The sequence below is a fragment of the Oncorhynchus gorbuscha genome, linkage group LG18 (genome assembly GCF_021184085.1).
Source record: "Oncorhynchus gorbuscha isolate QuinsamMale2020 ecotype Even-year linkage group LG18, OgorEven_v1.0, whole genome shotgun sequence".
Taxonomy (NCBI): Eukaryota; Metazoa; Chordata; class Actinopteri; order Salmoniformes; family Salmonidae; genus Oncorhynchus; species Oncorhynchus gorbuscha.
This window is the reverse complement of record NC_060190.1, coordinates 56,365,010-56,386,923: the sequence shown is the minus strand read 5'-3', so window position 1 is coordinate 56,386,923 and position 21,914 is coordinate 56,365,010. Positions and strand designations below refer to the sequence as shown.

The 21,914-nt window shown below is 42.1% G+C and overlaps 1 protein-coding gene across 1 annotated transcript; it reads right to left on the bottom strand.

Moving 5' to 3' along the window:
- Positions 1-2,341: 2,341 nt before the first annotated feature.
- nampt2 (nicotinamide phosphoribosyltransferase 2) lies at positions 2,342-21,511 on the bottom strand. Its single transcript, XM_046312195.1, has 11 exons — positions 21,253-21,511; positions 17,752-17,890; positions 15,602-15,705; positions 15,310-15,438; positions 13,058-13,216; positions 11,198-11,328; positions 10,790-11,015; positions 8,552-8,671; positions 8,315-8,455; positions 2,890-3,015; positions 2,342-2,726 (listed from the first exon to the last, which is right to left on the bottom strand). Exons 1-11 carry the CDS (start codon positions 21,298-21,300, stop codon positions 2,553-2,555), a joined length of 1,497 nt encoding a protein of 498 aa, XP_046168151.1. The 5' UTR covers positions 21,301-21,511; the 3' UTR covers positions 2,342-2,552.
- Positions 21,512-21,914: the final 403 nt, after the last annotated feature.

Below are 21,914 nucleotides of genomic sequence, written 5' to 3'. Positions count from 1 at the left end.
GACCTTTGGCTGAAATTGGAGACATGCTGGTACTCCCAGGGCTACTCTCTAACGATTGATGTTACAATGCTTTGACTGCTGGGAAACCAGAGGCATTTTCCCTAACCATCACATCACGTGCATCAACATATTACACCAATTTACTTTGATCAACAGTAAAATTATATAATTATGATTGGTTGGTTATTATTACAGCTTGTATGGCCTTTTAAAAAGGAGTTCACGTAACAGAAAAAGCTTCATAATTTGGGGTGAAAAATGCTCCCTGGGGAGCTTGCACACTCCTTTCCTGAAGAGGCTTTTTTAGGCTCCAGTTCTCTAGAGACCCCTGTTACAACAGCTGTGCAGTGTCATAGGGCTAACCAAAAGGGCACCCCTCTATTTATATCCAATCAAGAGCTGGGAGCTAAGCAAGTAGCACTCGTTAAGCTTGCTGGACCTCTTACCATCTAATACCAGATTTGTTCACGTGTTAAATAGACCTTTAGTCTTGTTGAAACGATCATAGCTTGTGGGCTGGGATGGTCTAGTGGTTAGGGCTGCAGCCTTCACTGTACAGTCATGCCCAATGTCCACCAGATGATTATGCATATTTATTTTGCCAGATGTCTAGCCCGCATTTTCCATACTTGACCCACGTGCTTTGCTTTCAACTATTAAAAGCTATCTAGTTGGGAGTCTGTGTGTACATCCGTTGAATGCATGCCGTACACAGAACGCACAGCAGCCTAGTGCGACACCCCCAACGAGGTGTTACGGGCCTCGCCACTGAAATTTAATGACTTCCGCTGGAATGCAACGTTTAATGCATCTGGTGGACACGAGATAGTAGGTTTGAATCCAGCCCACTACTGCACCATTCCTAATAATAAATAACTAGTCAGGTAATTACTGTACATGATTTACCAGTTTTCACATCTTGGAAACCTTAAGGAACAAACATCAGTAAACTGGTGAAATACTTGGTTGGTGTTATTTAAGAGCAATATCATAGGGCAGAAGAAAATACTAAATCATTTTCAGTCAAGAACATTTTAGTCAAGAGCATATTTATTTTTTGTCATACAATATACATTTAGTAAAACTCAAAAACAAACTAATGCTGTCACATTTAATGAACTTAAAGCAGACCACACTTTTCTGAAGTTATTTACACAATAACAATATTATACCATTAGTATCAATCTTCATGGACAGTAACAATATAACTTATATAGAAAAAGAGGTAGGGTCAATTGCTCTTGCCGAATTAATCAGAACACTAAAATTATTTTTGCTTCAAATAATATGGGTCTGAAAAGGGTTAAAAGCTATAAACCACAGCATGGTCTTAATTAACCTGGGTCTCCACCAGACTGAAGAGCAGTCTGGGACAGCACCAGTCACGCAGACCAGCAGTCTGGGACAGCACCAGTCACGCAGACCAGCAGTCTGGGACAGCACCAGTCACGCAGACCAGCATTTAATGTACATCACATAAAGGCATCCGAAGCAAATCGATTCACAAAAGAAAGTACTTCATTTCAAGCTGAATTTGTACAGAGAATGGGGATTCAAATGGAAAGGAAAATCAAAACCCAAATGACTGATTCGAATGGCAATGGTTCCAAAGGCAGGAGAACAAAAATTTGTAAGTCGCTCTGGATAAGAGCGTCTGCTAAATGACTTAAATGTAATGTAAATGTAAGTCTGGAGCCCATACATTTCAATAGTCTTTGATGTAGTCTTAGGAAGCTTATGGTCAACATAAATAGTATAACACACGGTTATATCAATCAATTAGAACAAAAAACCCATCACGTTTCTCTTACAGAATCCCAATTTGAGACCCACGTGCATAACTACATTTGCATGTATACAACACATGCACATCAGTCCTAGTGACAACACACTAAAGTCGGAGTTAAAAATTAAGATGTCAAGTTAGGATTCTGCAAAGTGCAGCATTGCTATCATGGCAAAAAAATGTCAAACAGAATCAGTTAATGTACTACAAAAATTCTGCTTAACAGACTAAAAACAAGGATCAATCGATTCTAAAACCAACTCTACCTCTAGTGAAATAGAACAGTAATATCAGCTCTTCAAAGCCTGCTATAGAGCTTAATCAGATGAAGCCTTCCACTCAACAGGTGTTGCCATGAAATGCCCGATATCATATGCTGCCTGATTACACAAATAGTGATGCATATTATGTGCTCTTCAGACAAACATAACAGTACAACAAAGACTCATGGTCTAAACCATGAGACAGTAGGTCAGTCATTGGTCCAATGGGCTGAAGTGTTGAACAAGGAATTACATTTAGGTTGATGATCAGTAGTCCATTATGTGACTCTAGTGTGCTGAAGATTACTGCATCCCCAAAAAAACAGTTTGCTTATGGTGCAGCTCCAATAACACCATTCTTATGTCCGCTGACAATCAGAGCACTCCTCTAATGGTGAACTGTAGTAGGCCTTCTGGCAATGAGTAAACCCAGTTCATTATACGTTATGCCTCCAGTTTTCAGACAGTTAGTGCATTGCTTTACAGGTGGGTGTGTTGGTTGCTTAATGCACCCCGTTCATTATGTGTTTTTGGTGTAGCTCCAGGCTCTTGGGCTCGTCCTGGTTGTGTTGGGAAGGGGCGATATAGTCTTCTTGGAGCCGAGCATTCTTCCGGATCTCCTCCAGAGTGTACTCCTGCACGATGGAGCCATTCTCAAACACAATCACCAGCATGTCCTGAGAAAGACACACCAGAGAATCAGTGAAACATGAGACTGCGAAAGAAACGTGTGTTATACAATGTAGACTTAAAAAACTGTTGATACAGTAATCAAACAGAGGTGAGCATGTGTGCTCTATTCCTCCCAAGTGAAACATCTTCCCCTATTTAAGGCCTCACCTCCTGTGGCTTGCCCACCCCTCGCTCCACAGTCTCAATGTAGTCATCAGAGTTTCTCCTAAGTGACAGAAGACCTCTCTTTGACCCCTTGGACGGGTCGGTCACAGGCTGCTTGTACACATCCATCTAGACAAAACACAAACACACCAGATGGAAACATGTTAAAATCACCTTTGTTCAAACTCTTTTGAATGCTTAAATTCTTTGATTTGTGAGAGTTGTTTGTAAACACAGAAAATCAGTTGTTGTGACTGAGCTCATTCTCAAAAAAAGACTGATTCCCAGGACAGGTTTCCTTTGAGCATTCCACAATCACTACAAAGGAGTGATTGAGGTATGAGGAGTTATTCCATATTAGATCAAATGAAAGGTTTAGTGGGTAAAAATGGCTGCTTTTCATCTTCATTCAAGCACTTAGTGACTTCAGTGTTCACACCCCTTGACCTTTTCCACATTTTGTTGTGTTACAGCCCGAAATTAAAATGGATTAAATTGAGATTTTGCATCACTTGACACAATACCACATAATGTCAAATTAGAAATATGATTTTAGAAATGTTTACAAAATAATAAAACCTGAAATGTCTTGAGTCAATAAAAAGTTCAACCCTGTTGTTATGACAAGCCTATAGTTCAGGAGTAAAAAAAATGTGCTTAACAAGTCACATAAGTTGCATGGACTCAATAAGTGTTAAACATGATTTTTTTTTAAATGACTACCTCATCTCTGTACCCCACACATACAATTATCTGTAAGGTCTATTAGTAGAGCAGTGAATTTTAAACACAGATTCAACCGCAAAGGTTCAGTGGCGTGTATTCATGGATGCCGAGGGAAGCCAGGCTTATTTGACTGACTTTTTGCTCTCATAATTTGCAGTCAATTCGGAAGTAGCTGAATCTCACCGGAGAAATTCAGAGCGAGGGAAACAGTGCCCTTCTGTCTCAGTATGTGTAGCCCATGTATCTTATGTGGTCTGGACCAAAAGAATATGACATGTGGCCGTAGCATTTGATTGATTGATGCCAACAAGCATTTGGCCTCCCTTGATAAAACAATTAAAATAATTAGCATTGAGCTCAACTGTGGGTTGACCTGGTGCAGCGTTCAACTAGTCTACAAGTAGGATGAGTAAAAAAAAAAAAACATGTTTAGCTCACAACACACAATATTTAGCAACATTGTTTTTTCTATCTTGCAGTTAGTTTTCAGTGTATTAAACTAAGCAAGCCTTGTTAATTTGATGATTAACAAAGCGGGCAAAAATAACTTTTTTGCCCGCTTTGAGGACTATACAGTGCCACTGACACGGCCTGCAACGGAAACATGCAGTCTCTCCTTCACTGCAGCCGAGGTGAGTAAGACATTTAAACGTGTTAACCCTCGCAGGGCTGCAGGCCCAGACGGCATCCCCAGCCGCGCCCTCAGAGCATGCGCAGACCAGCTGGCCGGTGTGTTTACGGACATATTCAATCAATCCCTATACCAGTCTGCTGTTCCCACATGCTTCAAGAGGGCCACCATTGTTCCTGTTCCCAAGAAAGCTAAGGTAACTGAGCTAAACGACTACCGCCCCGTAGCACTCACTTCCGTCATCATGACGTGCTTTGAGAGACTAGTCAGGACCATATCACCTCCACCCTACCTGACACCCTAGACCCACTCCAATTTGCTTACCGCCCAAATAGGTCCACAGACGATGCAATCTCAACCACACTGCACACTGCCCTAACCCACCTGGACAAGAGGAATACCTATGTGAGAATGCTGTTCATCGACTACAGCTCGGCATTCAACACCATAGTACCCTCCAAGCTCGTCATCAAGCTCGAGACCCTGGGTCTCGACCCCGCCCTGTGCAACTGGGTACTGGACTTCCTGACGGGCCGCCCCCAGGTGGTGAGGGTAGGCAACAACATTACATTTACATTTAAGTCATTTAGCAGACGCTCTTATCCAGAGCGACTTACAAATTGGTGCATTCACCTTATGACATCCAGTGGAACAGCCACTTTACAATAGTGCATCTACATATTTTAAGGGGGGGGGGTGAGAAGGATTACTTTATCCTATCCTAGGTATTCCTTAAAGAGGTGGGGTTTCAGGTGTCTCCGGAAGGTGGTGATTGACTCCGCTGTCCTGGCGTCGTGAGGGAGTTTGTTCCACCATTGGGGAGCCAGAGCAGCGAACAGTTTTGACTGGGCTGAGCAGGAACTGTACTTCCTCAATGGTAGGGAGGCGAGCAGGCCAGAGGTGGATGAACGCAGTGCCCTTATTTGGGTGTAGAAGAAGAGAGAAGAGAGGAGGGGATAGGGTCAAGCGGGCAACATCTCCTCCCCGCTGATCCTCAACACGGGGGCCCCACAAGGGTGCGTTCTGAGCCCTCTCCTGTACTCCCTGTTCACCCACGACTGCGTGGCCACGCACGCCTCCAACTCAATCATCAAGGTTGCGGACGACACAAGTGGTAGGCTTGATTACCAACAACGACAAGACTGCCTACAGGGAGGAGGTGAGGGCCCTCGGAGTGTGGTGTCAGGAAAATAACCTCACACTCAACGTCAACAAAACTAAGGAGATGATTGTGGACTTCAGGAAACAGCGGAGGGAACACCCCCCTATCCACATCGATGGAACAGTAGTGGAGAGGGTAGCTAGTTTTAAGTTCCTCGGCATACACATCACAGACAAACTGAATTGGTCCACTCACACTGACAGCGTCGTGAAGAAGGCGCAGCAGCGCCTATTCAACCTCAGGAGGCTGAAGAAATTCGGCTTGTCACCAAAAGCACTCACAAACTTCTACAGATGCACAATCGAGAGCATCCTGGCGGGCTGTATCACCGCCTGGTACGGCAACTGCTCCGCCCTCAACCGTAAGGCTCTCCAGAGGGTAGTGAGGACTGCACAACGCATCACCGGGGGCAAACTACCTGCCCTCCAGGACACCTACACCACCCGTTGTTACAGGAAGGCCATAAAGATCATCAAGGACATCAACCACCCGAACCACTGCCTGTTCACCCCGCTATCATCCAGAAGGCGAGGTCAGTACAGGTGCATCAAAGCTGGGACCGAGAGACTGAAAAACAGCTTCTATCTCAAGGCCATCAGACTGTTAAACAGCCACCACTAACATTGAGTGGCTGCTGCCAACACACTGTCATTGACACTGACCCAACTCCAGCCATTTTAATAATGGGAATTGATGGGAAATGATGTAAATATATCACTAGCCACTTTAAACAATGCTACCTTATATAATGTTACTTACCCTACATTATTCATCTCATATGCATATGTATATACTGTACTCTACATCATCGACTGCATCCTTATGTAACACATGTATCACTAGCCACTTTAACTATGCCACTTTGTTTACTTTGTCTACACACTCATCTCATATGTATATACTGTACTCGATACCATCTACTGTATGCTGCTCTGTACCATCACTCATTCATATATCCTTATGTACATGTTCCTTATCCCCTTACACTGTGTATAAGACAGTAGTTTTGGAATTGTTAGTTAGATTACTTGTTGGTTATCACTGCATTGTCGGAACTAGAAGCACAAGCATTTCGCTACACTCGCATTAACATCTGCTAACCATGTGTATGTGACAAATAAAATTGGATTTGATTTGATGTTTTACTGTTTAAGTTGGAATGGTGCCGAAATAGAGGAGGCAGTGCTCCTGTGGTCTTTGTGCTGACCTGAGGTAACCAGTGGTTCTAAAATCAGTAGTTGTTTAGTAAACTGTCAAAAACATTAACTTGCTTGACCATATTGCAGGTCATATAAGTGTTTGTTACATGTAATATTTTCTTTGTGGACAGAAGTTGCTCTCTGGTTTTGTGATTAAAACACAAGTATGTGTCGTTGAATTTATTTTGCCACTGTCTGGACACTTTTTTTTGTTGTCACGGCCTTATTGTATAAATCAGTGGAATATGAACAAATGGGTTTATAGAGCAAAAATTTCAATTTTCACAGCATAGGTTGTAATATGGATGTTTTACTGGTTCCACTTGCTCAGTGATTTTACCCACGCACTGCTACTGGGGAGGTTATCCAAAGCAGGGTAGTTACTGGTAGATGGGTAAAAATAAAAGACGCAGACCGTATCCCTTTGAACATGGTGAAGTTTTTAATTACAATTTGGATGGTGTATCTAATAGATGGGTTAACTAACAACGTCACTAAAACGATGTGCACGCTTCCATGGGGCAGAAGTCAGCGTGTTGTGATTCTGGATGGCCATTTAGCTAACAAGAAGAAACCGCCATGTGGGGAATCATAAGTGGCTTGTTTCAGCTCGTTCCACCTTGTTCATGATACCATGTCTTGTTTTGACTCATTTCATGGCAGTGCTAATATGGCTAAACATTTGCTAGCTAGTTTATCAACAACCGTAATGATTTACATTTGAGATTTAAGTCATTGTGCAATTAGACTGCTGAACAATTAGTAAAATCACCACCAGACAATTTACATAGACCCCCTTTTGTACAATGCTGCAACTACTCACTGCTTATTATCTATGCATAGTCACTTCACCTGCACCTACGTGTACAAATTACCTCAACTAACCTGTATCCCGAACACTGACTCAGTACCGGTGCCCCCTGTATATAGCTCGTTAGTGTTACTTTTTAGTATTACTTTTTATTTTAGTCTACTTGGTAAATATTTTCTTAACCCTTCTTGAACTGCACTGTTGGTTAAGGGCTTGTAAGTAAACATTTCATGGTAAAGTCTACACAACTTTGTATTCAGCGCATGTGACAAATAAAGTTTGATTTGATCTATACACCCAGTCACTACACAGATAAAGACGTCCTTTCTTAACTCAGTTGTTGGAGAGGAAGGAAACAGCTCCCAGATTTAACATCGAGGCCAATGGTGGCTTTAAAACAGTTCCAGCATTTAATGGCTGTGATAGGAGACAACTGAGGATGGCTCAACAACATGACACACTGAGAAGAAGGAAGCATGCACATGTTATTGGTAAGCTTGTCATCGGCAAGACTAAGGAGTTTTTTAGGATACAAATAAAATAGTGCTAAACAGGCAAAATCCTAGAGGAAAACCTGGTTCAGTCTGCTTTCCAACAGACATTGGGAGACAAATTCACCTTTCAGCAGGACAATAACCTAAAACACAAGGCCAAATATACACTATAGTTGCTTACCAAGATGACATTCCTGAGTGGCCTAGTTACAGTTTTGACTTAAATTGGCTTTAAAATGTATGGCAAGACTTGAAAATGTCTGTCTAGCAATGATCAACAACAAACTTGACAGAGCTTGAAAAATAATGTGCAAATTCAGGCTGTAACAAAAAATGTAGAATAAGTTAAGGGGTATGAATACTTTCTGAAGGCACTGTATGAAAGTAAATAAGTGAGTAACGTACCCCCTTCCCATTGATCTCCACATAGCTGCATTTGAAGGCACAGTTGAGTGTGTCTCTGTTGAGCTTCTGAAGGAGGGCGCTCCCACAGCCAAAGAACACGTTCTCAGCACTCCAGCCTTCGTCACTCAACTTCTCCAGGATCTACAGGCAGAGATGGCAGTTAAACAATGTGGTATATGCAATAAGGGTATATCCAGAGGGGTGTTCATGGGCGGTGTGTGTAAATTATTTTCTTACCTCATCCACTGAGTTTAGATCAATGCCGTCGCCCTGGATGATACGCAGGTAAGATGGCAGCACCTTGAAGCCTTGAGAGTTCAGAGAGCAACCAAAGCACTCCTCCAAAATCTTTATCACCTGGGGAGGGAATAGGTAGTCAAGTACTGCATCCAAACTTTGAAACTTGAGTCGAAGAGACAATAATAGGCAACTGAAACTCCCACACAGACAAGTGACATTTCGAAGGGAATCAATAAGACCTAAGTGTATAGAGCACACCAAGTATGTAGGGCCCAAGTGTGACACTATGGAACCTGAAATCCAATCTGAACAAGAACGTAAATTTGTCTTAGAAACAATAAAACATAAAAGAACAGCCAAGAGCAACTTAAAACTGCTCTTTTCAAAACATTCCTTGCAGTAGACCCATTGTCAAGAGAAGTAGACTTTGGATGAACTTGGATGGAAACTGAAAATTAACTAGTGGAAGTCAGAAGTTTACATACACTTAGGTTGGAGTCATTAAAACCAGTTTTTCAACCATTCCACAAATTTCTTGTCCTAACCGACTTGCCAAAACTATAGTTTAACATCTACTTTCTGCATGACACACGTCATTTTTCAAACAGATTAATTAACTGTATCACAATTCTATTGGGTCAGAAGTTTACATACACTAAGTTGACTGTGCCTTTAAATAGCTTGGAAAATTCCAGGCAATTATGTCATGGCTTTAGAAGCTTCTGATAGGCTAATTGACATCATTTGTGTCAATTGGAGGTCTACCTGAGGATGTATTTCAAAGCCTACCTTCAAACTCAGTGCCTCTTTGCTTGACATCATGGGAAAATCAAAAGAAATCAGCCAAGACTTCAGAAAAAAAATTGTAGACCTCCACAAGTCTGGTTCATCCTTGGGAGCAATTTCCAAATGCCTGAAGGTACCACGTTCATCTGTACAAACAATAGTACGCAAGTATAAACACCATGTGACCACGCAGCCGTCTTACTGTCTCCTAGAGATGAACGTACTTTGGTGCAAAAAGTGTAAATCAATCCCAGAACAAAAGCAAAGGACCTTGTAAAGATGCTGGAGGAAACAGGTACAAAAGTATCTATATCCACAGTAAAACGAGTCCTATATAGACATAACCTGAAAGGCCGCTCAGCAAGGAAGCCACTGCTCCAAAACAGCCATAAAAAAGCAAGACTATGGTTTGCAACTGCACATAGGGACAAAAATAATACTTTTTGGAGAAATGTCCTCTGGTGTGATGAAACAAAAATATCACTGTTTGGCCATAACGACCATCGTTATGTTTGGAGGAAAAAGGGGGAAGCTTGCAAGCCAAAGAACACCATCCCAACCGTGAAGCACGGGGGTGGCAGCATCAGGTTGTGGGGGTGCTTTGCTGCAGGAGGGACTGGCGCACTTCACAAAATAGATCATGAGGGAGGAAAATGATGTGGATATATTGAAGCAACATCAAGACATCAGTCAGGATGTTAAAGCTTGGAACCCATGTTCCACTTTCTCAGGTAAATCACTTCAAGTGAACAAACGTCATGTGATTTCTTTCAGGCACTTTGTTGAACAATGCAAAAGATGAATCCTAGTAGATGGGTCTTCCAAATGGACAAAATTGTGGCATAATGGCTTAAGGACAACAAAGTCAAGGTATTAGAGTGGCCATCATAAAGCTCTGACCTCAATCCTATAGAAACATGTGGGCAGAACTGACAAAGCGTATGCGAGCAAGGAGGCCTACAAACCTGACTCAGTTACACCAGCTCTGTCGGGAGGAATGGGCCAAAATTCCCCCAAATTATTGTGGGAAGCATGTGGAAAGCTACCTTTTACGTTTGACCCAAGTTAAACAATTTAAAGGCAATGCTACCAAATACCAATTGAGTGTATGTAAGCTTCTGACTCACTGGGAATGTGATGAAAGAAATAAAAGCTGAAATAAATCATTCTTTCAACTATTATTTTGACATTTCACATTTTTAAAATAAAGTGGTGATCGTAACTGACCTAAGACAGTGAGTTTTTACAAGAATGAAATGTCAGGAATTGTGAAAAACTGAGTTTAAATGTATTTGGCTATGGTGTACGTAAACCTCCGACTTCAGCTGTATGTACCTTGTGTATGGCCAGCCAGACCCACACCACAACCCAGACCTGTGATACTTGTAGCGAGATCATACTTGACTATGAGGGATCCCAAAAGGAAGGTAGGTGAGTGTGTTTCCCCACCTCGATGAGGGTCTCAGCGGGGTCTCCCGAGTCAGGCCGGATGATCAAGCAGGAGTCTTCGCTCCGCTCTATCACGCGCTCCTTCAGCTTGTCCCCCCAGATGTTTCTACAAGCCTTGAAGATGTCGTAGCTGTCACTGACCACTGACACCGGCCCTGTCGGGAACTGGTCCAGCATGCTCTCGAAGGCCTCCTTCTCCCTGCTCCGCCCCCACGAGATGATCGTACTACAGGGAGAAGATGAAATTGGTTTTAAGAAACTGATTCAGTCTGCTGGACTGAAAACCTCTTATCCCTACACCCAGGGTTGCATGTTTGCTGTACAAGTCAAAAACCACAAAGCAAAATGTGTGATGCTACATGTGAAAGGGAATATGTGAGTGAGTGTGTATGTGAGCATGAGTCTTACCTATGCTCTGCTGCAGGCATAGAGAAGCCTGCCATGGGACAGCCGTAGTATCGCTGGGCCATCAGTAGCCCTGCTACAGTGTCTGTACTGCAGAAATTCACCAGGTGGGCCGCCCCGCCTAATGCCGCAGACTGATAGGGATAAAGAAGAGAGGGAAAATCGTCAGTTTCAAATTGTCACACAGACAGAAGTGTGCAACTGAAAGAAAAAGTCTGCTCCAAATCCCCAGCCCCTTTCCCGTTACCTAAGCATCATCCTTGAGAACAGCATTTTGACCAGTTTCTGTTCATTCTGCTTATAGTCACAGTAATGCTCCAGAACATAGTCAGCAATAATCTGCTACAATAAATATATTCATAGTGGGAGGGACATCTCAAACTATACTGAACAAAAATATAAACACCTATGCCCACCCATGGCTGCGCCTCTGCCCAGTCATGCAAAATCCATCGATTAGGGCCTAATTCATTTATTTCCATTCATTTATTTCCAGTTCCCTTATGTGAACTGTAACTCAGTAAAATCATTGAAGTATAGCTTGATATGTCCCTCCCACTATGAAGATATTTCTTGTAGCAGATTATTGCTGACTATGCTCATTAGTATTCAAAGGAGAGACAGAGTCTTTAGGCCTTGCTGGAACATTACTGTGACTATAACCAGAATTAACAGAAACTGGTCGAAATGCTGTAAATGGAACTACACTGAACAAAAATATAAATGCAACATGTAAAGTGTTGGTCCCATGTTCCATGAGCTGAAAAAAAAGACATTTCCCACATACATTTCTCGTTTGCCAATATAATCCATCCACCTGACAGGTGTGGCATATCAAGAAGCTGATTAAACAGCATGATAATTACACAGGTGCACCTTGTGCAGAGGACAATAAAAGGCCACTAAAATGTACAGTTGTCTCATAACACAATGCCGCATATGTCTCAAGTTGAGGGAGCGTGCAATTAGCATGCCGACTGCAGTTCCAGGGAGTTGAATGTTAATTTCTCTACCGTAAGCCGTCTCCAACATCGTTTTTGAGAACTTTGCAGTATGTCCAACCACCCTCACAACCGCAGACCACGGGTATGGGCAGGCATAAACTACAAACACAATTACAATTTAGGGATGGCAATTTGAATGCACCGAGATGCCATGACGAGATCCTGAGACCCATTGTCATGTGAATCATCCGCCGCCATCACCTCATGTTTCAGCATGAAAATGCATGGCCATGTCGCAAGGATCTGTACACAATTACTAGAAGCTGAACATGTCCCAGTTCTTCCACTCACCAGACATGTTACCCATTGAGCATGTTTGGGATGCTCTGGATCGACGTGTACAACGGCGTGTTACAGTTCCTGCCAATATCCAACAACTTAGCACAGCTATTGAAGAGGAGTGGGACAACATTCCACAGGCCACAATCAACGAAGAAAAGGAGATGTGACGCGCTACATGAGACAAATGGTGGTCACCCCAGATACTGACTGGTTTTCTGGTCCACATTCCTACCCTTTTTAAAGGTATCGGTGACCAACAGATAAATAAATATCTGTATTCCCAGTCATGTGAAATCCATAGATTGGGGCCTAATTAATGATTTCCTTATATGAACTGTAACATTTTTGAAATTGTTGCATTTATATATATTTTTTCATTGTATATGCATATTTTAATGCTAGACTGTTGCTCTTCATCAAATCTATTTTAGAAAGCCTTTTTTGTTTTACATCAGAAATTGTCAAAGTACTTTACAGATGCCCAGCCCTAAACTCCCAAGAAGGCAGAAACCTAGAAAGAAACCAGGCTCAGAGGTGTGACCAGTCCTCTTCTGGCTGGGCTTGCCATGGGTCTTACCTCCTGCGAGGAAACCCCTCTGTAGCCAAAGTCATGCAGTTTGAAGTCCAGGCCCTCCAGACTGCCTGATGTGGCCTTCAGGTGCTTGGCCAGGATCTTCTTAAACTCCCGGGAGATGGTCGCCACACTAATGGGATACCACATCTGGACCAGCATGGTCTGTGAGAGAAAAAGAGAAACACAGACCGAGATCGCTAAAACACAATTTGATTTGAGGAGAAGTTGATTTTGTTCAGAGACGACTTCTAAAACCATGACAATGGGACGTGGCTGTGCCATTGGTGCTGGAAGGAAAGTAGAAATGGGTGGGGGCTGGATAGCAAAAGCTGTGGCTGGTGTTGGGCTCAGTGCCGGCAGGCTAAGCTATCCCATGAACAGAAAAAAGGCCAGAGTGACTGGGTGGAATCATCCTCATTGACCTGATTAGGGGAATTGCAATGGTTTCTTTGACCTCATGACATTGTCCCCAACAAAACAGAGAGATTTAAAAAAAAATGTTTTTTTAAAGAAGATAAACAACAAGGAATAAAGTTCAGATTTAATGTCAAATGCACCACAATGCAATACAATAATAAAATAAAAACACAAGAAATAAGAAGAACACAAAAAGTAAGTAACTTTAAGCATACTATATACAGGGTCAGTTTCATTACCATATATGCAGGAACACTGGAGTGATGGAGTTAGAAATGTATAGGGGTAAGGTGACTATGCATCAGGATATGATTGTTACGGATACAGGTATCCTGTGTGTGTGTATCCTGTGTTATTTTCTCTCCTTCTCCCCTCACAGGTGAAAATCATCACTCCCCAATCAGTCAACAATCAATCATCAATCAGAAGACACACCTCCTCCTGTTTCCTACCCAATCACAGTTCCTTTCCCTTGGTTTAAAAACCCCATCAGTTGTTTGCTCTAGAGCTCAATCTCTCTGTAAATGCCATGTCTGTAGGAATCTGTGTTTCACGCTCTCTTTGTGTATTAACCTCTCTTTTGTTTGAGCACCTCCATAGCACTTTTTCATCACCTGTAAGTATTGTTATGGTGTTTGTTTGTTTGCTGGTGGGAAAAGGGGAAACCAAGACAAGTCGCCCATGGGCATACACTACCCGTAGGTAGACTTTTATACACTAGTTAGAACTGGGCGGACCACCCACTGTATTTTTGGTTAGCTATTGTTAAAGTAGGCTAGTCTAGCTTAGGGGTGTTTTTGAATACTTATTGTTTCTTTCCTTGGGTCCAGCTCAGCCCCTTTTCCTGCTCCCCCCATTACCGTGTGTTTATTAATAAACCCTGAGTTTGACGGTAGATTTCAGTTGTCCTTAACCATAAACAATTAATGAACATGTACAACAGTCGTTAAGACACTAACAGCTTACAGACGGTAGGCAATTAAGGTCACGGTTATGAAAACTTAGGACACTAAAGAGGCCTTTCTACTGACTCTGAAAAACACCAAAAGAAAGATGCCCAGGGTCCCTGCTCATCTGCGTGAACATGCCTTAGGCATGCTGCAAGGAAGCATGAGGACTGCAGATGTGGCCAGGGAAATACATTGCAGTGTCTGTACTGTGAGACTCTTAAGACAGCGCTACAGGGAGACAGGACAGCTGATCTGGAGCTGTCAGAGTGAACATGTACCGAACATTGATGATCGGAGGGCCTCTGCCTAATATTTCCAGCCTCCTGAGGGGGAAAAGGCATTGTTTTGCCTTCACGGCTGGGTTGGGGTGTGTAGACAATGATAATTCCTTAATGTGGACATAGGAACTTGAAGATCTCGACCCGCTCCACTACAGACCCGTTGATGTGGATGGGTGTGTACTTTGCTCTTCGTTTCCTGTAGTCCACTATCAGCGGCCCGTTAAATTCCAGGATCCAGTTGCAGAAGGACGTGTCAGTCCCAGGGTCCTGCGCTTAGTGGAGGGCACCATGGTGTTGAACACTAAGCTATAGTCAATGGACAGCATTCTCACGTAAGTGTCCTCTTGTCCAGGTGGGAGAGGGCAGTCTGGAGTGCAACAAAGACTGGATCATCCGAGTGTCTGAGAGCAGGGACAAGCCCTGGACTACTGCCCAACATGGTCACAGCTCTGTTCTGTCTGACCAGTATCTGATACAATCCACCTGGTGAGGTGTGTGTATACACACACACACACACAGGGTTTAAGAAATGTATGCTGTATTAGAGAAAGGAAGTACAACAAAATGACAATGAAAGGGATACTAAGGGGGAAATTAAGAGAATTACCTCAATATAGTTGGTGAGCCAGAAGAAATCTGGGTCTGTGTTTTCCACTGTGAAGAGGACGTTTCCTCTGGGAATGATCTTCCCCTCAGGAACCGCTTTGATTCGAATTGGGAGACGGCCATCATACTTCTGATGAAACAGCATCAAAATCTACAATCAACCTCTGTGTGTGTGTGTTCATATGAACATCTTACAGAGAGCAGCCTAACAGTTGAGACTGAATCAGTAAAATAGACTTCATTGAAAAGCTAAAATGAGTGCGTCTAGTCTTTGATTGAGACATCCCACTTACCTCCAGCACTTTCCTCCAGCCTTCCTCATCAAACACAGTCTGTCTAAAGTGCATCTGGTAAAAGACTTTGGCTTCCTGAATCTTCTCTTCAGTGATGACTTGTCCTGATTAGGGGAGACAATGGGGAAAAAGTAATTAATGAATCAAAATGAACACAGACAGAAACAAACAAACCAAAAACTCACTAGCCCACATTTGTCAGGCAACATTTGAACTATCAGTGTAAAAGTAGATCTGTCCCACCCCCACTTACTGCAATTCCCTTTCATTCAGTCAAGATTGAGTGTCAGTGGGTGATCAAGTGCCACAGAAACACAGTCAGTGGTGGAGAATGGTTGACTAATATGGCTGGAGGAGACTCTCTGATTGGATAGAGGAGTGAAACCCTAGCCTAGAGGAGGACCTCAGCAGTCAGAAACAAACCCCTCAGTGGTCCTCTCAGGGGTGATAGGTCACTGTTCACACATTCCACACATGACTGCATATGGGACCAGATACAAACACTGCCGACTGCCATGTCTGGAAACCCTAAAATTAGATGAGTTGAAGTTGGTCCCTTTTTATTTATTTTTAAACATACTTTATCTAGGCTGTCATAGTTGCATGGATGTGGCCATTTGATTGCATTTGCAAATGTTCCATTGAGGTTGAGTATGAAATCTTCTGTAATCTGAAGTTTTTCAATAACCTTCACCAAGTGACTTAGTGGGTCATACATGCACATCATGTGACAAATGACAATACTGGTGGTAAATAGAACTGCGACGTACCACGGAGTCACATCAGTGTGTGGGCTGAGGTGACCTCTAAACACTGACTAGTGTTTAGAGGTCTGACTAGAAGGAAGAAACTAGAAGGAAGAAACTGACTAGAAGGAAGAAACTCAAGAATGGAACTCTAAAAGAATGGAGATGAAAGAAGCAAGTGGAATTTCCTTACAAGGTTATAGTCCAGACTAGAGGTCGACCGATTAATCGGAATGGCCGATTAATTAGGGCCGATTTCAAGTTTTCATAACAAATCTGTAATGAGTATTTTTGGACACCGATTATGGCTGATTACATTGTACTCCATGAGGAGACTGCGTGGCAGGCTGACTACCTGTTATGCGAGTGATTTAACAAAAGCACAATCGTTGCACAAATGAACCTAACCATAAACATCAATGTCTTTCTTAAAACCAATAAACAGAGGTATATTTTTTTAACCTGCACATTTAGTTAAAATAAATTAATGTTAGCAGGCAATATTAACTAGGGAAATTGTGTCACTTCTCTTGCATTCATTGCACACAGTCAGGATATATGCAACAGTTTGGGCCGCCTGGCTCATTGCGAACTAATTTGCCAGAATTTTACATAATTATGACATAACACTGAAGGTTGTGCAATGTAACTAACAGCAATATAACTGTAACAGCAAGACTTATGGTGTGTTTTATCAGTGACTACTACGATCAAGAGATTACTTTGTTCTGCGCTTGTCCTCCAGCAATCAAGTAATGACTAAATATTTACATTTTTAGTCATAGCAGACACCCTTATCCAGAGAAACTTAGTTTTTCATAGGAGCAGCAGGCTCGTAAGCATTCATTCAAACAGCACTTTCCTGCATTTGCCAGCAGCTCTTCGCAATGCTTCAAGCATTGCGCTGTTTATGACTTCATGCCTATCAACTCCCAAGATTAGGATGGCAATAAAGTACCTATTAGAACATCCAATAATCAAAGGTATATGAAATACAAATGGTAGAGAGAGAAATAGTCCTATAATAACTCAAACCTAAATCTTCTTATGTGAGAATATTGAAGACTCATGTTTAAAGGAGCCACAAGATTTTATGTTATGTTCTGAGCAAGAAACATAAACGTTAGCTTTTTCACATGGCACATTTTGCACTTTTACTTTCTTCTCCAACACTTTGTTTTTGCATTATTTAAACCAAATTGAACATGTTTCATTATTTATTTGAGACTAAATTGATATTATTGATGCATTATATTAAGTTAATAAGTGTTCATTCAGTATTGTTGTAATTTCCATTATTACAAATATATATAAAAATCTGCTTTATTTTGGTCCTCCAGTAAATCGGTATCAGCGTTGAAATATCATAAATCGGTCACTCTCGTACAGGCAAAATGGACATACCTGAAAGATACTTCTTCAGGAGGTACTGAAGGCCAAAAAACACAATCTCACTGAACTGGGTGCCCCCCTTTTTGCGGCGGCACTCAAAGTAGGAGTAGACCTTGCTGACATTGGGAGGGTACTGCTTGTAGTGTGTGATCTGTGGAAGAGGAGAGTTTCAGTTAAAATAGGCTACAAGGCTAAGGGAGTCAAGGGAAAAGACAAACTAACTGGAATCAAGAGGTCATGTTATTAACGACATAATAAGCCAGGTCAGTGAAGAGATGAGGTGTAGGCCCATGATGAGAAAGGCACATTTCATGTTCCTACGAGAGCTTAGTCCTGCAAAATTAGATCACAAACTGTGACTAATCTCAAAGCTGTTTGTTTCAGAGCAAGAATGAACCTTAATACACTGGAAGATGTTCTAAGCACTTCTCTTATACATTTAGAGAATGACCTGTTTTGTATCGTATACAACTGATTAGTGCACATAAAAACAGCATTATTTCTGAGTTTTATTTTCAAAGGGTTCACCCCGAATGTGCCAAGAGGGAAAGTGGAGCGAATGCAAAAAAGCCCCTAAGTTAGGCTAAGTGAAGAACTTAGTGTGCAACGTGATGCTTTGTACAGTACCACATCTCTCTCTGCCAAACATGAGCTCCAGTGGGTGGGGGTGTGCTCCTCATTCCAGTTCAAAACACAGGTCGGCCTTTGTGAGCACAGGGTCAGAAATTAAATAATTGAGAGCAACTACCCTTCACTTGGAAATGTACAATTTGCACAAAGAGGCAGGGGTGAGCAATATTAACGCCATCTTTCTCCAAGCTGCTCTTTCTCCCTTTACCACACTTTCTCTCCCTCTACTTCTCACTCACCCTACCTCTCAGAATCTCCTTTCCCCTTGATGCTGATCTTGAAGTCATAAGGTTTTGGCTCATGATCTTAGCAATAACAAATCAGATGTTTTGCAAACATTCCAGCTGAGGCTGTAGTGAGTGCCAGTGCATGAGATGTGATTACATGTCACATGACTGGAATTCTGGGAGTGTCAGGTCTGGAGGAATGGGAGTCATCACAACCAGGGACAAATCGAGAAAAAAAAAACTTGAGATGCCCATATGTTGCGCTGTTGCCTTCATCTTCCCATAATGGGTGAGATGGTGTTTAGGAAAGGTTAACAGGTGATGTTAGTTTTCACAGTGAAAACACAAGTCAATCTGGGCCCTCAATGTTCACACAAAAGAAGGACCACAAAGTCAACCAAAAGTAAGCGAAAGCATAAACATGATTATGCAACAACAGAGAGAGCCATTGATGGGAGAGGACAGCAAGAGGATGGCTAACCAGGATTGTATGCTGTTATGGAAGGTTGTTGTATATGTAACCATTGTTCAGATTTGGGGGATATCCATAAAGATATTTAGCGCATCATATTCACCTCGACAGTCTCATGATGCACAGATTCAGGATTCTCAGAAGGGATTGTACAAGGGCTATGCCTACATACAGTAAGATCATCCCCTTGACCACATCTAATCAATAAATATAAGTGTGACTACTGACTACCTTTCCAGGTGCTGTACTGAAGGATGGAACATGGCAATATGCCAGATAGGTAGACATAACAAACCTAATAAGGATTTCAGAGGAACACAAAACACATACCATTCATATGCATACCTTGTGACTGTCTGACTGGCATCACCATCCACCCAACTGTGGACCTCCACTTATGTAAGAGGGATAATTTCTATCATGAGCCTACGAATGACATAATGTAGGTATACATGCCATGACTAGGCAATGTGCAAACCAAACCCTGGAGACAACTGCGTTGTAACTGGAGGGGAAAAAAAGGGTGCCATGCACAGTGCTCGACTTTGGCAAGAGCTCACCGTAGCAGAGTACCGGAACCTCACATGTTCGACTGCTTGAGCTCCTGTTCCTTTTCTAAAATATTAGCTCAAACTATTATGGAACTCCTGCACCCAAATATAATACAGTACTGGAACCTACTTCAGGTTCAAAACACTCATTCAGTATGCTACAGTTATTATTCCTAATGTCTTCATTCATTTGACAACATATCTAAATTTGGTAGGAATTACAACACTGTTCTGATCGGTATGAAATCAATACAATAATAGGCTTACCTAGTGGTAAAGCCATGACTGATCCTTAGGCTAGAAATCAAATCAATGGTCTATAGCAGTGTTTCCCAAATCCAGTCCTTAAGTACCCCCTCAACAGCACACATTTTTGTTGTAGCCCTGGACAGAAACATTGGATTCATAATCAAATGTTATTTGTCACATGCTGCAGAATACAACAGGTGTAGACCTTACAGTGCAATGCTTACTTGTCAAGGGCTTGATTATTAGTTGACAAGTATAATCTGGTGTTCTTGTCAGGTGCCACAACAAAAATATGTACTGTCGGGATACTCGAGGACAGGGAAACACTGGTCTGTAGCAGCGTCTCCCAAACTCGGTCCTCGGGATCCCAAGGAGTGCACGTTTTGGTTTTTGCCCAAACACTACTCAGCTGATTCAAATAATCAACTAATCATCAAGCTTTAATTATTTGAATCAGCTGTGTAGTGAATCAGCTGTGTAAAACTAGGACCACGTTTGGGAAACGTTGGTCTAAAGGATTAAGACTGACACTTTTACATAGAATGTATGCACACATGACTGTAAGTCGCTTTGGATAAAAGCGTCTGCTAAATAGCATATATTACTGACTGATTAGTTGGGGGGGTCGCTACAAACTTGAAGTCATCACGCGGACCCTTGCCATTTGGTAGTGACATTTATTGAACCGGGCTATTGCCCTCTGGTAAAGTTTGGCCGTATGCACTCAGATGTAGTTACCTAGCTAGGCTTGAGAAAAAGTTGAATACATGCAAGTATGCCCCCCCCAAAAAAAAACAATCTATTTGTAGACAATTAGTACCAAACTAGCTTTTAGCAAATGGGGCTAGTATTAAGTTAGGGCTAGCAAAACACCATACAAACTAGTTAGCATTTCACCTTTATTTAGCATTAGCTGTCAGATATGGTTGTTGATTCCACTTAGGTAGCTAGCTAGCCAGGCTACGTTTTGACCTCTATTGGTAATGTATTTGTCAGGCGTCAAATTGCTAGGCTATTCAGTATGAGTTGTTTAAATTAGAAATAACGATTGAGGGCGGCACACCAGCCATGGTCTTAATAATTTTGCTAGTTACTTTGCATTATTTCGGTTTGGTTTATGTAGCTAGATTCGTGGCATTTTCTGTATATAATGTAACGTTAGTTTCTTAATACTAGTTCTTGAAATAAGGTCCCCTCGAGTGAATGTCAGCTTAACCAGGCGCACTTCCACAACATTTCGTCAACCATTTCTGGGAAGGAAGAATATAACTGATGCAAATGCTAAAATGTTGCCAGCTTCAGCTTGCGTCGCGTATCGTATTGGTAACATAATGCTACTGCTGAAAGTAAGTAACTTCTAGTTAGTGGCGATCATAACACTCACCTTGTATGAATCTGTCGCCAGTAAAATATTAAAATCCTGGGCTGCCATGGTTATGATTGAACGAGATGAATGCGACTGTGCTCTACTTCGTCGCTATTTATCAAAATCGAAAGCTGACTAGGGCGGAGATAGCCGTACTTTGTTATTCCTCTGTTATTCCTCTGTTGTTCCTGTGTTACGTCTTTCTAGTAGTGAAATTAGCCCGTCCCTGAAACTGACCGCCCAGAGAAGGATAATTCCGGGGTTGGGTTGAGGGGGCGGATTTGATAACATGTCAGAAAGCACGTAGTCAATGCTCCCCCTCTGATATTCTCATGCACGGAAGAGGCGTGGTCACTCTGTTTTACAAGTTTCATTTCAGCACTGTGCTGGTTATCATTTGCCTGAAAGTTTCACTTTCCCGGAAAGCATTGACTTAAGGGAATGGTGCTACGTTTCTGATTTATAGGCCTAGTGCAGTGGTTTCCAACCTGGGGAACATGAGAAGACTCGTGAGTCTATATGGTTACATGGTAAAATACTAATGAGGGAATAGTTTTAAGGGTACTCTGGTCAGAACAAAATTCAGTTGGAGGTAAGGTAACCGAAAAAGGTTGGGAACGACCAGCCTAGTGAGTGGCTTGTCAAAAGTTCTGATATTGCCACTAGGTACAGATGGGATT

Bases quoted from the DNA above. Each gene is read 5' to 3' on its own strand.
- nampt2 (XM_046312195.1), bottom strand. From the start codon at position 21,300: ATGGCAGCCCAGGATTTTAATATTTTACTGGCGACAGATTCATACAAG. The intron at 15,706-17,751 runs GTATGTCCATTT...TCCCCTAATCAG, and splicing joins CCTGAAGAAGTATCTTTCAG to GACAAGTCATCACTGAAGAG. The intron at 11,329-13,057 runs GTAAGACCCATG...TATCCCTATCAG, and splicing joins GAGGGGTTTCCTCGCAGGAG to TCTGCGGCATTAGGCGGGGC.